The sequence below is a fragment of the Crinia signifera genome, chromosome 4 (genome assembly GCF_055691185.1).
Source record: "Crinia signifera chromosome 4, ASM5569118v1, whole genome shotgun sequence".
Classification (NCBI taxonomy): domain Eukaryota; kingdom Metazoa; phylum Chordata; class Amphibia; order Anura; family Myobatrachidae; genus Crinia; species Crinia signifera.
In genome coordinates this window covers 260,885,843-260,901,374 of record NC_139220.1, presented here as the reverse complement: position 1 = coordinate 260,901,374, position 15,532 = coordinate 260,885,843, and the positions used below count along the sequence as shown (strand labels likewise).

Here is a 15,532-nt window from a genome sequence, read left to right as displayed (position 1 = left end):
CTGACTGCTGCCAAACACCATGACCTACTGTATTTTCAGAGGAACAGAAGTCAAATGAGTTTTATTTTTTCGAAAAATCAAATGAAGGCCCCCAGACACTACTGTGACTTCCCCGAGGACACAAGTCACACCCAATCCCCCTTGAACAGACGACATATCGTATGCGGTTCTTTCGCATATGATATATTGTATACAATCCCATATAACATTGCCGGAAGCTGTCTGATCCGACAGATTGCGCGTGTATTACCTCCGATCTCTGATCCTGCAAGGGAACGCGCAACTACATTGAAACCAGAGACAAAACTCATACGATTTGTCACTATCAGATTTCTCTGCCCGATCCATTGGTATCAGATGAAAAGTCGCCAAATCACACCAGTGGCGAACATTGCTACATCATAGCATTAGGGTCATAGGCTCAATTACAACAAGGACCCTATTTATTAAGAGGCATGAACGAGTTGCACCCCACAAAGTTTATCAAATCATGAATGTAAGCTCCTATGCTCCAACCAATAAGGATGCATCTGTTTACTCCAATGGCAGCGACTGCTAGTAAATTGATATTTGCGATGGGCAGAATCCGCTGGCAAAACGCTGCATTCCCACTGGGATTACATAACCCGCAGTTTAGTACATTCCCCTTCCTTTCAGAAGTCTTTCAAATGTAGACATAAAAAAATACACTGTTCAACCAGGGCACCAATTACACAGTCAGTGGCGGTAAATGTCCGATGCTCAGAAGATGTTGATTAGGATCAGTATTTGCTGCCATTTAAGTTGAATATGAACAATTTATGGCTAAAAACAAAGTGACAGAAATCCTTTGCTGTTCTCTGTAATTAAACTCTAGAGACCGCTACATTTCAATATAATGTACAGAGAAAAAAACATCAGCAAAAAGCACTGAGGGCCACTCACTGTTCAGTCCGCTCCATTCCGACAAATATTCCATACACTAAATGGCCACGTACTATTATTAGGGGACTGCTGCACCCTTCTCTCTCTCTCTCTCTCTCTGGATCCACAGTACAGCCATATAATCATTAGCCAGAGCTCACTGGCCAGCACAAATAATGTTGTGTCTGTGGTACATGGTGTACTGACTGCTTGATACTCTATAAATTATGAAGAGCTATTTGTGGAAAGTGGAGAGATCTGGATGACAGCTTGTACAGGTGGGGAGAGATCTGCAACAGAGAGACTTCAGAAATGCCTCTGTACAACAAGAATACGCCATGCACTGGGGTTGTGGAACTGTGAATGCTGACATTCTCAGACAGCTACAGGTAGGGTTGCCACCTCTCCCGGAATGCGGGTGTCTAAAAATGCCTCCAGCCCTCCATTGACGCATCTCCCCCGTCCCCAGAATCCTGCCACCATAGTAACGGCAACAGCCCATGCCAGGCCTGCCTCTGCAGCCTGACAGACACAATGACATCATCATCTGCAGCCCACCCACCGCTGGTCTGGTGATCAGTGTCCCAGACTCCCAGTGTGCCCTGCCTCCGCCCTCCACTGCTGGACCCCGTGCTGCCTGCCGGCCGCCATCGCCGTGACGCACTGACGATGGCTGTGGTGGTGAGTCTCGAACTGGAGCCTCTCTGCCTTGTGCTGCCCCCCGGCCTGCCAGCAACCCAGCCCTGCCCAGCCTCTTAAATGTAACTATGTATTAGACACGACGTCCACTTGTCAATAGGCCACGCATTAGGGTTGGAGGTGGGAATCTCCAGGAATCGAAGAAGAGTGAGGTGGCAACCCAGCTACAGGCCTCTGTCATGGAACTATTCTCCCCAACAGATAGGCATAGCATGCTGGGACTTGTATAACACTATAGAGGATGAACCACAGGCTTCTTAAATTTCAAAGCTCCATGCATGTTAGAAATAGCATCTATAACAAAAGGAAAACATGTACAAAGTATTAAAGACATTACCGTGTACATGGAAGGCTTGCCCACCTTTTCGGGGGGCCCGGAAGGAAGACCCGATTTTCGGGAGCCTCACGGCCACTCCGGCGGTTGACCAACCCTGCCTGACTGTCGACCTAATAAACCACACCCCTTGAAATGGATTTGGATGCAGTACTGCACTCAGCAGCGACTACTGGCAGACACTGGTCTCTGACTTTATGCAAACTTGTGTACATCCAAGCAGTCGAAGTTCTGAGATGCTCAAATTAAATAAAACATTGCCCATTCACCCTGTAGGAATAATGCTCTACTATGCCGGCAATGTCTGAGCCAGTATACCAGCCTAGTGGCTGGGCAACTCTCCCAACTTGACCCAGAACATTAATAATGTAAAACTCTACCAGTTGGCAAAAGTTGCAGTAACTACTTTTCCTCCAGGCCTAAAACAATCTGCGCCGCTTATCAGCAGCAACCACCTGCTGCAAACAGAAACGCTGGAGCCAGACTGTAACCCATTTACTGCTCAGTAGCTTAAGCTTCCCGACATTGGAGGGAGAAAGCAGGAAATCTGGCTAACTGTTCAATAACTCCATAGGGAACACATGCAGGGCTAAATTACAGGGCTGCCTGCAGATTTTTACATTGGTAAATGAAATGTGAGGCCACAGACAGGCGTACAACCTATACACAGCCCCTGTATTCAGTAACCCTGAAGCAAGATCTAACTATGCTGACCATGCTGAAGGAAGAAATTGCTATGATTAAAGGGGTAATGTACTGAACACACTGCTCTAATGTAATAAGTGGATCCAAATAAGAAAGGGGAGACTGCGGTTAGTATTATTACAAATTTAGATTGAGAGAATAAAAAAAAAAAAAAAAACATAATGAAAGGGAGAATAAAACACTGTTTGGTAGCGCGGCATGCCCTTAACTTGTAAGAATGAGCTGGCTTCAGGTATATGGAAATGAGAATGTTCACGCCACTAATGCTGTGTACACATGGTAAGATTGAACAGTCAATTTTGACTATAGTCAAAATCGAATTGGTATTGCATAGACATCGAATGCAGATAGAAGATGTTTTTATGCTTTCCATCCCGATTTGATGCCGATACGTGCTCCTGTTCAGCTGACATCGAAAAGCCAAATAGACAGTGCAGCAATGACTATATAGTGCAGATTGAACGTATATAGTATGAATTGTATGAAAATAGCACACGAGTTAGCAAAAACAGCATAGCAATTGAATCTAGCCGAATAGCAAAGGAATCTCACAGTGTGTACACAGCATTATACTCATTAGGGAGGATTGGATGATTTGAATAAAAGCTTATAAAAAGTTTAATACTAAATTTGCTCAACATATGAGGGGGAGAGAAGGATATATAGAGTGTGTGTGTACTCTTGGAGGCATAGACTCCATTTGACCTTGGAAGGTGTCCTGTGGTATCTGGCACCAAGTCATTAGCAGCAGATCCTTAAAACTTGTATGTTGCAAGGTGGGTCCCCAATTTCTCAGACTTCTTGCTTGATTGGACATTGTAGGCCACCTTTATCTCTTTGTTATGTTCTTTAAACCATTCCTCATTATCCTGATGAAAGAGGCCACTGCCACCAGGAGATACAGTTGGAATGCCAGAACACAAGTTTTCCCAGCAGAACATTGCCCAGAGCAGCCAACTGCCTCTGCTGGCTGGCTTGGCTTCTTCCCACAGTGCAATATGGTGCCACCTCTTCCACAGTAAAACACACACAAAGTGAGAACAGGCCATCTTTCTCCATTGCTCCATGGTCCAGTTCTGACGCTCACATGCTCATTACAGGCACTTTGGTTGTAAACAAAGGTGAGTATTGCAGCTATGCAGTCCCTGCAGCTAGCAATGCACAGCGTGTTCTGACACTGGTCCATCATAGACATCAGTAACTTTTTTAGAAATTTGAATGGCTATTCTATGGGGGTCAGACCATAAGGGAAGCCTTCAATCCCCCTTTGGCACCCATGACCCTGCAGCTTGTTCACCAATTTTTTTTTCCCTCAGAAAACCTGCCGTTTTGAAGAACCAGTCATCTTGACTACGTTGCTCAGATCCTTATGCGCCTGGCCTATTTTTCCTGCCTTCAACACATCACCTTCAAGAATGGAATGTTCCCTTGCCCAATATACCCCAACCTTTGCCAGATGCAATTGTAACAAGTCAATGTTATTCACTTCACCTGTCCATGGTTTGCAGATGATCAAAAATGCACTTAGGGGGTATTCATCTCCTGACGCTATTTCCGACGGGGGAATAGTGATGGCCCTATTTAATGCTGTCTTTCCCGACAGTATTGAACAGGGATCTCGGCTGAACGGACCCGACTTTAGAAGCAATTGGGCCCGTTCTGCCGAGAACGGCGGTGGATTGTCGAGGTCCCCGCCGCCGCTTGACAATCCATGGCTGTATTTGACGGCCACGCCCGCTTTTCAGCATTCAGTATATTGAATCCCGCCGGCCAAAAACAGGACAGGGTCGCGACCTGCAATTGAATATCCCCATAATATATATTTTATTTTTTATTTAAATTTGTGCACTTTTGATTTGTATTTTTATTAGTTTTTTTCTTATTTCTGCTGTGTAATGGCTAATAACGCGACACTATTAATTGATATTATGGTGCCACCTCTATTGCCAGCCCTCTTGCTGAGGTACATGACAAAATGTGTCAGGATTATAGTGTAAATTGTGTGTATAATATAAACCAGAGTATAAACTAAAAGTGCCGACAAAGTAGCTTGATTGCGGTCAGATGCTCTTGTCATATAGAATTCGGGAATGTGTGTAATTAAAAACGGTTTACCCTGAACGGTATTTTTTTTTTTTTAAGATATGGTAAGATCTGCAGCTAACAAAATATATTACAATGCAGTGCAGAATAAGTAAAGTCCCCAGTGACTGTACAGTGTTTGTATTACAGATCCCCTAGCAGGTGCACAGGTGTATGCATTACTAGCCCAATTATAAAGTACCACAGGTGATGCTATGTACTTCATTCGCACCTGTGGAAAGCTATAAAAAGGGGATTTTTGTCCTTACCTGGAAAATCCTTATTTCTGAATCCTTTGGTGGACACTGGGACAGTGGGAAGGGGGCGGAGCCATGGCGACAGGCACCAAGTAGCTAACACTTTAGTGGTGCAGCCCAGGCCCCTCCTTCCCCACACTCCATCCTAGGTCAGTTTAGACTACCACCGGACTTAGGAGCACAGGAAAGGAGAGAATGAAAGAAAGAAAAAGAGAGATCTTGTATTATCATGAACAAGAGCATTCCTTAAAACCAACCCATCAGCCGATCAGGGGCGTCTGGGCGGGCGCCCAGTGTCCACCAAAGGATTCAGAAATAAGGATTTTCCAGGTAAGGACAAAAATCCCCTTATTTCCTTCATGCCATTGGTGGCCACTGGGACAGTGGGACGTCCCACCGCTGTCCCCTCACGGGAGGGAACGCTCCTGAGCTGCAGAAAGAACGCCACGGCCGAACGCAGAGTCGACCTCGGTGAAAGTATCAAACCTGTAGTGGCGTATAAAAGTGTGCATGGAAGACCATGTGGCTGCGCGGCACAGCTGTTCTGCGGAGACTCCTGAAGCCGCAGCCCACGATGATCCTACCGAGCGAGTGGAATGGGCCGTGAGCCCTGCTGGCGCCGGCCTATTCGCCAGGAGGTATGCCTGCTGAACCGTAAGCCGCAACCACCTGGCAATGGACTGTTTAGATGCGGGCCAACCCCGCTTCTGATGATCATAAAGAACAAACAAAGCTTCTGTTCTTCTAATCTCCCTGGTCCTATCCACATAGATGCGAAGGGCCCGAACCACATCGAGAGCCCCTCCACTTCTTGAATCCTGGAAAGCAGGAACCACGATTTCTTGGTTTACGTGAAACCTGGATACCACTTTTGGCAGGTAACCCAACCTGGTACGGAGGACTGCCCGATCTTGGTGGAAAACCAAAAACGGTGGCTTGCAAGATAGAGCGGTCAAATCCGAGACCCGCCTAGCTGACGCAATTGCCAGAAGGAAACACACCTTCCATGAAAGCCAACGCAACTCCACTGACTCCAGAGGCTCAAACGGAGCCACCTGAAGAGCTCTCAGAACCAAAGGCAGATCCCACGGGACTACGGGACTCCGAAAGGGAGGAGTCACGTGCATGACCCCTTGGAGGAAAGTGCGAACCTCCGGTCTTGTCGCAATGCGCCTCTGAAACAGAACCGAGAGCGCGGAGACCTGAACCTTCAAAGTGGAATGTTGAAGGCCCAAATCCACTCCCGACTGTAAGAAGGCCAAAACCTTGGGCAACGAGAACCTCCTTGGATTCTTCTCGTGCTCTTCACACCAGCGAAAGAAAGAACTCCAGATTCTGTAGTAGACCTTTGCTGAGGACGGCTTCCTGGCCGCTATCATGGTTCTTATCACCGAATCTGAGAACCCCCTGTCTCTTAAGATCTCCCTCTCAAGAGCCAGGCCGTCAAATCGAGACGAGCTAGGTTGGGATGTTGACAGGGTCCCTGAGACAGAAGGTCTGGCCGGAGAGGTAACCGCCACTGAGGTTCCTCCGCCATGAGCCGGAGATCGGCGTACCAGGCCCTGCGTGGCCAGTTTGGGGCCACCAGGATTACCCTTACCCGTTCCCGCTTGAGTCTTCTTAGGAACCGAGGAAGAAGAGCCACTGGCGGGAAGGCGTACACCAGATCGAACGGCCAAGGTGCCGACAGAGCGTCGACCAGAAATGCGCCTGGATCCCGAGTCCTGGACCCGTAGCAAGGCAACTTGTGATTCCACCGGGATGCCAGGAGATCTATCTGAGGCCTCCCCCAACGGAGGGTTAGAGAGTGAAACACCTCTGGATGAAGAGACCATTCTCCGGAGTGGATCTCTTGGCGGCTCAGAAAGTCTGCTTCCCAGTTTTCGACGCCGGGAATGTACACTGCCGACAATGCCAAGAGGTGACGTTCTGCCCAACGAAGAATTGGCTGTACCTCCAGAAAAGCTGCTCTGCTCCGAGTTCCCCCCTGGTGATTGATGTATGCCACCGCCGTGGCGTTGTCTGTCTGTACCTTGACTGCACGAGAGCAAATCAGGGGGGCCGCCTGGAGAAGGGCTAAGTAGATCGCCCTGAGCTCTAGAATATTGATCGGCAACCCCGACTCCTGGTGGGACCAAACTCCCTGGTAGGATCGGTCCTCCACCACCGCTCCCCAGCCCCTGAGGCTGGCATCTGTCGTCAAGAGTACCCAGTCGGAGACTAGGAAGGGCCGTCCCATGGACAGGTGACGTGGCTTGAGCCACCAGAGCAACGATAGTCGAACCTCCTGAGAGAGTACTATCTCCTGCCTCTTCAGAGCCTGTGGTGAACGGTTCCAATACTTGAGGATCTGGTGTTGCAACGGACGAGAGTGAAATTGGGCAAATTCCACCATCTCGAAGCACGAGACCATCTTGCCCAAAATCTTCATACATAGATGAAGAGAGACTCTCCTGTGCTTGAGAAACCCTCGTAAGAGGGCCTGCAAAGCCAGCCGCTTCTTGTCTGGAAGATAGACCCTCTGGGCCTGGGAATCCAGACGCGCTCCCAGATGTATCATCTCCTGGGAGGGTTCCAGGCTGGACTTGCGCCAGTTCACTAGCCAACCGTGAGCCTGGAGCAGGTCCAGCGTAATGCCTAGATGTTGTAGGAGTAGTTCTCTGGACTGTCCCAAAATCAGAAGGTCGTCCAGATAAGGCAGAATCCGCACTCCCTGGAGGTGAAGGAAGGCTGCCATAACTCCCATCACCTTCGTAAAGACTCTTGGTGCTGTAGAGATTCCGAAGGGTAGAGCCCGAAATTGGACATGAAGATCCTTGGTTGCAAACCGGAGGTACTTGCGGTGATCCGGATGTATCGGAACATGCAGGTATGCATCTCTGATGTCCAGAGATACCATGAAATCCCCCGGCTCCATTGCCTGTATAATGGACCGGAGGGACTCCATGCGAAACCGCGGAATGTTCAAGTAACAATTGAGATCCTTGAGATTCAGGATTGGTCGGAATGAACCATCCGGCTTCCCGATCAGGAATAAATTGGAGTAATAGCCGTGGCCCCTCTGCTGAGGAGGAACCACTTCTATCACCCGAGACTGGAGAAGAGTCTGAACGGAGGCGCTGAGAGCCTCCGCCTTCAGAGGACAGGCCGGGCGGCCCGTGATAAAGAATCGGGTCGGCGGACGCCTGTTGAAGGAGAGATAGTATCCTTCCGACACGATACTCAAAATCCAATTGTCCGATGTCGTCTCCCTCCATCTGTTGGCAAAATGGAGGAGGCGAGCCCCCACCGGCAGGGAGTCGACCTGAGGGGTCCCCGAGTCATTGGGAGGCCTTCTCCGGGGCCTTAGGAGGCTGACGTTTGCCAGACTGGGACTGTCTGCTCCTACCAAACGACTCCCTCCTGGGAGGACGGCTTCTTGTTGAAGATTGTCCCCTCGGCTTTCCCTGCGGCCGAAAGGAACGAAAGGACTGCTTCGGCTTAGAGGGTGCCGACGGGAGGAAGGCTGTCTTGGAAGTGGCTACCGTAGTCACAATTTTGTCCAGCTCCGGACCGAAAAGCATATCGCCCACAAAAGGAAGGGCCTCCAGGGCCTTTTTGGATTCTGCATCCGCATTCCAAGTGCGGAGCCACAAGGCTCTTCTGGCTGCAACCGAAGACGCCGAGATCCTAGAGGCTAACGTAGCCGTGTCCAGGGCCGCCTCGCCCAAATACGTGGAGGCTTCTCTGATATGGTCCACCAGAGAAAGCAGCTCCGACCTGCGTATGCCTGACGAAATGTTCTCCGTCAACATATCTGCCCATTTGCCTACCGCCCTAGCCACCCAGGCCGAGGCCAAAGCTGGCCTATTAAGCGTACCCGCATGAGTAAAGATAGATTTAAAGACATGTTCCATCTTTCTATCCGTGGGGTCCTTTAGAGCCGCCACAGTGGGAATAGGCAAGGTAGTAGCCTTTACCAGCCGGGCTATGTGGGAATCCACCTGAGGCGGGCGTTCCCATTTCGTGCGCCCGTCTGCCGGAAAGGGATAAGAAGAAACCATCCTTTTAGAAATTGTAAATTTCTTATTAGGAGCAGACCAGGCCTTTGCCAGATCTCCTTCCAGCTGCGTTGAAGATGGGAACACAGCCGGATCCTTCTTCTTGCGCTTAAACGAGGGTGCCTCCTCCGCAGGGGGTTGGTCTGGCTCCTGTATGTTTAAGCAAGAGCGGACCGCCTTCACCAGCGCATCTACCCTGGACTGGGTCATAACCTCGTCCTGGGAAGTAGCCTCCTCGTCAGGGTCGTCCGGGTCATCCAGGTCAACAGGGTCATCTGTGTCCGCCTGGTCGTCCTCTGAAGTATCCGTCCCCGTAGAGTCAGCTCTCTGGGTGCGGGCTCTGGGGTTCTTGCGCTTGCTAGTGGCACCCAGCAGGTTCTGTAGAGAAGAAGAAACCTGAACCAGTCCCTGCACTGAGGAAGAAAGGCCCTGTACCCAAACAGGCTCAGGCGCCAGCAACTGAGGCTGGGACTGCGTGAGCGGAGCCGGTTGAGCTGGTGGAAGAGTCGCCTGTGAAGGCTGACTCAGCACTGGTGGGGGCTGAGGGTGTGAACGGGAAGCGGCTAGCTGTTCAGCAAGGTCCCTCATGGCTGTCGTCAGGGCCTGCGCCCAACCCGGTTCCCCGGAATGGGATGCCTGTGACGGGGCCGAATCCACAGAGTCCCCACCATTACAGCGTGTACACACACCCCCATGGTCTGTCGAGGTGGAAGAAAAATTCTCCTTGCACCTAACACACTTAAAGGCCCTCAGGGCAGGAGCGTCCCCTGACCGCGAGGGTCCTGTGGACTTTGAGCCTGACTTAGAAGTCATGGCTATGCTCTATTGCACTTCAATACAAGAGACAGAGTGAATAGAGAGATTTGCACAGAAAAAACCCCTATAAAGAGAGGGGTGTGAAAACACAGCACTGAACACCTCAAGGGTGCAGTGTCAATGTAGTACAACCTGACCCGTCTGAAGACTGGGGAAGGAAGGGTGCCACAGTGTCCACACACAAAAGCTGCTTCCTGCTGCTCCTCTGCACCGATGCGTGACAGAGTCAAGCCTCCATTAGGACAGGATGCTGGCAGTCCCCGGCGGGAACTCATATAGAGGCTCCCTGCCGGGGATTGGGCGGGGAGGAGGTGAGGGACCTCCCCCCCTCCTGGAACCTTGCCAGGGCTGAGAAAAAAAAAAAAAATATGGCGGCCCCCACCGCTACAAAAAACAGCCCTAGTGGTCTAGTGGCCTCGGTTTCCCCTGTGGGGACCGAGTGTCACTGCCAGGAAACCGCCGGGAGCGCACCAACCCCCGGCTGCTAAGTGCGCTGGGCTCCCTCCCTCCGGCATCTACATCTAGACGCCTAGTTGCGGTCACCGTTGCGAGACAGAGTCAAGCTTCCCTCGGGAAGCCTCTCTGCCTCGCGTCTCATTGCGGTCACCGTTGCGGGACAGAGTCAAGCTTCCATCGGGAAGCGTCTCTGTCTCGCGTCTCCCCCAGCCGCGATACCGCTGCGTGCTGTGGGGAGGGAGGGGGGGAAGTGCGGCTTACCTGCTCCGTGGCGCACGGTCCCTCTGTGCTGGGACCCAGCCTGCAGGTCCGTGGCAGTTCACGACGAGCTGGCTCCGGAGCAGGTGAGCAGCCTGGGTGGTCCACCCGGCTTGCTCACCGCAAGTGTAAAAAAAAAAAAAAAAAACTTTTTTTAAAACACACGCTGCAGAAAACTGCAGCAGCTACTAGAAAACGTGCCTGTGCTCCTAGGCACCAAGAAAAAACTGACCTAGGATGGAGTGTGGGGAAGGAGGGGCCTGGGCTGCACCACTAAAGTGTTAGCTACTTGGTGCCTGTCGCCATGGCTCCGCCCCCTTCCCACTGTCCCAGTGGCCACCAATGGCATGAAGGAAATAACATACACATCACACACTCCTTTACACATCAGACTCTGCAGATTGGCCCAATCCAATAATGTCATTCAGAATCTCTAACATGCTTCTCACATCTTGTGTAGGTGTGTGGGAGATGCTCACTCATGTTTTATGTCAGGGGTTTTCAACGGTTGTGGATTATTAGATAGACAGTGTCTAGACCAGGTACTGCCAAACTATGGCCCTCCAGCTGTTGTGAAACTAAAAGTCCCATCATGCCTTGCCACAGTTTCACTATTAGGGAATGCTAAAACTATTGCAAGGCATGCTGGGATGTGTAGTTTAACAACAGCTGGAGGGCCACAGTTTGGCCATGCCTGGTCTAGCTAGACAGTCAATAGGTCTACCCCAAAAGGTTGACATGCAATAAGTCGAGACAGGGCTGAAGTCGATATGGCTAAGGTTGACACAAGCATTAGGTCGACAGTCAAAAGGTCCAAATTGTTTTTTTTGAGCCGACGTGTGCCGACAGTGTATTTCATGCCCTACCACTTACTACAGCATTGTGCCCAAAGCATGACGAGCGCAGCAAGCCATTTGAGGAAATGCGGTACGCTTTGATGGTGTCCACCTAAATTTGGTCGACCCAGATCCACTGGTGAGTTGTCCACACTGCAATGCTCACTTGCATATGAGGTCACTCACTTTTTCCCTGGAACTCCCGGACAAATACAATGTGCAATCTTGCAAAAATATCCTCAGTGGCAACATCTAGTAGTAAATGCTCCTTGACAATGTCCTCAGATTGAACTGCATGTACAGATGACAGAAGGCATCGCTAGAGAACCTAGGGGGGGTGCATCGCTAGCAAATTAGCAAAATACACACTGAGCAATTTAAGAATTTGTCGTAATTAATGGTCATTATCAGCATATTAGTTTAACATGTCACCTAGTGTGTACCCAGCTTAAGGGGCATATTCAGATAGCCGCAGGGTTTACTTTGCTTCTAATCACCACACCTGTCCAATTCAATTATTCACCTGTGCATGAATATCCAAGGGTTCTACTATTCCTCTCAGCTTCAAGTGCTGTGCAAGAAAGTCGGAGAAAAAAAATGCAAAATTGGTGGTTCATCCATTGATTCTGTAGTGTACGTGGAATAAATGAGTTTTCACACAGCAATCCCAGATTTTAGGTGTGGGTAAAAGTTTATCTAACCGAGTAACCCTTTCCCACACCATGGTGTATATGCAATGCTTTTTATAAGATGTGACAGCGAGAAGTGCTGACTGCTTGCTGTCGCAGCTCACACGGTCAGTATTCAACTGACCCCCTGCACACGCCGTTTCCACCTCGCTGGGTTTTTACAGCGACGTAGAACGTTGTGTCAGCTTCTGGTACATAGTGGCTGAAATTCTAATATGCATTGGCTTAAAGCACAGATTCTCAAAGCCAGTCCTCAGGACCCCACACAGTGCATGTGTTGCAGGTCTCCTCAGAGGGCCAGATGTATCAAGCTTCAAAAGTGATAAACTGGAGAGTGATAAACAACCAGCCAATCAGCTCCTACCTGTCATCTTTCAAACCCAGCCTACAACATGACAGGTAGAAGCTGATTGATGGCTGTTTTTCACTCTCCATTTTATCACTTTTTGAAGCTTGATACATCTGGCCAAGAATCACAAGTGAAATAATTAGCTCCACCTGTGGATCTTTTAAAATGTGTCAATGAATGCTCCTGTCGGGTGACGTGGAAAACGTGAACTGTGTGTAGGGTCCTGAGGACCAAGTTTTAGAACCCCTGGTTAAAGAAAATCCAGCAGATAATAAAAAATGAACATAATGAAATAGAGTATGGTCTGAAGTCTTATATTTCTATTACCAATAGTGAGATACAGTATAAAAGCCCCAACAAATCTTCCCTCAAACACTGAATTTCTAGAAGAGGATTAGACGTTAACAAATATAGATTTCCAGCAGTAAATGCTTTATATTCTAAAATATAAAAAGGAGCGTGTTCTATTTTAGTGCAGCTCACCTGCAGAGAGGTGATAAGGGGTAGGGGAACAACATTCAGCCACACAGAGCCTACACACAAACCCACAGAAAGGCTACATCATGTATGTGGTACACATCACCCACCCCCTCCCCCATACCTCGGTTCTTTCGTGTGTGTCCTTGTTGGCCGACAGACTTCAAATTGGAACAGAGATCTAATGAAGACCATATTTTCTCCTCTCTATAATCACACATGCTCTCAACGCCTCAGGATGAATTTAATAAACAAAGGCAGCTTTAATAATTCAGGCTCTCACCCTCAGCAGCCGACGCGCCTGTCAGAAGCACTCTGTGGAGTAGGCGGTAAATTCCCTTTGCTTCTCACAGGCTTTGCATGTGTTTATAACGGATCTGGCTGGCTGCTGAACACAATCTTCGGCGAATCGTCAATGTAGGAACTTTGTAAACACACATTAGGAACCCAGCCGCTATGCTAGGATTGGCTACAGCACACTGGATGCAGATATTATGTGCGACTTCTACCTACACTTATACGTCTTTCAGTAAAAAAACGCAACAATATCAAGTTTGAGAATTAAGATTAGGGGCCAGATGCACTAAGCTTCAAAAGTGATAAAACAGAGAGTGATAAACAGCCAGCCAATCAGATCATACCTGACATTTTTCAAACACAGCCTGTGACATAGCAATTAGGAGCTGATTGGCTGGTGGTTTATCACTCTCCATATTATCACCTTTGAAGCTTAGTGCATCGGGCCCTAGGTCAGAAGCAGCCAGGCATATAAAAATCAGTATAACATCCCATTAACACAGCGTGGTCTCTGTTTGAATTTTGCTGCCAGCCTGATTACTATGGGGGGTGAAGAATGAGAACAGGACATCTGACAAGAAGGATGCCAAGTGTCATCAGAAGATGTGATAAATGAGCTTATCGGCCACCTAATTGATGCACGCTCATTCAGAGCTGTTTACATAATAGATATTATTGATGAGCATGAGGGAATGACTTTGTATAATGAGCAGTGCCAGACGATATTACAGAGCAGGCTGCCTGTAAATGGTGTAAGTTGTAGTCATGTCATGTACCCACAGAAGTAAATAATAAATTGGTGTACACTATACTTTCTATCGTTCGTGCAACGGCTTGTGTGTACAGCATTGATGGATTTATCTTGTCAGCCCTGCAGCACAGTATGCTGATACCTGCCTTGTATGTACTGGTGTTCCATGAACGGTCCCATTGCTTACAGTGATATCACAACTGGGCACGCAAATATAAAGGTCTGTCAAGATCTGTTGTCTGGCCAGGCACACTGTGCGGCTGATTGGTTAGTGTGTATAGCCTACCAAATTAGTTGGCTGGTCAGGTGTGTAACCAGCATAAAGCAACACAGATATTACTTGGTTTATATGAGACTTGGCTAATAAAAATCACAAACACATATGCTGAGTGTACACCGAGTGACATATGGTAAGCGGGTCAGCAGGTGGGTACCAAGGATTTGACTGAAGGGTTAGGGCTCTGCAGCACAGCAGACGGATGATATATTGGTGCATCTAACTGCCCGTACACTTGCTGCCTACGATGGAAAATAGGCCTGGCAAGCACGGATCCCGACTGTCGGGCTTGCAACAGTCGGGATTCTGATGTTGTACAACAATCCCGACTGTCGGTGAGTCATACAGCACCCCTAAGTAACATGCAGTCACAAATCACTAGAGGAGAAGAACAGTACACGTAGACAGAAGCATTATGGATAATACAGGTACTATGGCATAGACGCATGCAGAGAGATCACTGTATAGGGACAATATGTCCATGATTGTGAAACAGATGGTTACTGCATGATTCTGTAAAATGAGTAAGACACTTCCAGCCAACTATATAACTGGCTGCGCCCATGAAATATCCTGCCTTGTTTATGTAAAGGGGAAGCAAAGGGGAGTTGGGGGATTGTAAAGGGAGCGTACGAAGAGTGTCACAATAGAATTCAAGAGCCAAATAGGACATTACTCTGCAAAAACTGAAAGGAGAAAAAAAAAATTTACTTATTAAAAAGTAAAATGTTACTTGACTACAATGTGGAAACTTATCCAATATATTTCACTTATAACCAGTTACACCATGTATGGACGGCTTCAGAGGCGGATTTAATGCAAGGCAATGTGTCACCAATGATGTTCAGCTGCGTATATTGAAGTCCATTATAGTTACTCAACATCACCAGACTTTTCTGTCTCTCATTGGGCCTTATTCTAGGTCATTCTTTCTGACAAAATCCTTCTTAGATGGACAAAACCATGTGCACTGCAGGTGGGGCAGATGTAACTTGTGCAGAGAGAATTAGATTTGGGTGGGGTTTTACTTCAGAGTGAGATCTATATTGCAGTGTAAAAATAAAGCAGTCAGTATTTTCCCTGCACAGAAACAAAATAACTCACCCAAATCTAATTCTCTCTGTACCTGTAACATCTGCCCCACCTGCAGTGCACATGGTTTTGTCCATCTAAGAAGAATTTTGTCAGAAAGAGTGAACTAGAATAAGGCCCTATGGGAGGTGAGGAAAGACTAGCAATGTGGCAAGTGTCTATGTGTCCTCTGGAATGGCATATTGCGCTTATCACATTTAATTCAACTGACCCA

At 48.4% G+C, this 15,532-nt stretch overlaps 1 protein-coding gene across 3 annotated transcripts in view; it reads right to left on the bottom strand.

Moving 5' to 3' along the window:
• Positions 1–15,532, bottom strand: part of GLCE (glucuronic acid epimerase) — a 51,482-nt gene that overhangs the window by 21,893 nt on the left and 14,057 nt on the right. The window contains exon 1 of one of the 3 annotated variants that reach the window (XM_083184404.1): positions 13,026–13,136. The exons of the other annotated variants lie outside the window; for them this stretch is intronic. Within the exon in view, the coding sequence (XP_083040530.1) occupies positions 13,026–13,096 (71 nt within the window). The 5' untranslated portion in view covers positions 13,097–13,136. Of the gene's footprint in view, positions 1–13,025; positions 13,137–15,532 lie in introns of those variants that run through there. 3 annotated transcript variants of the gene reach the window in all.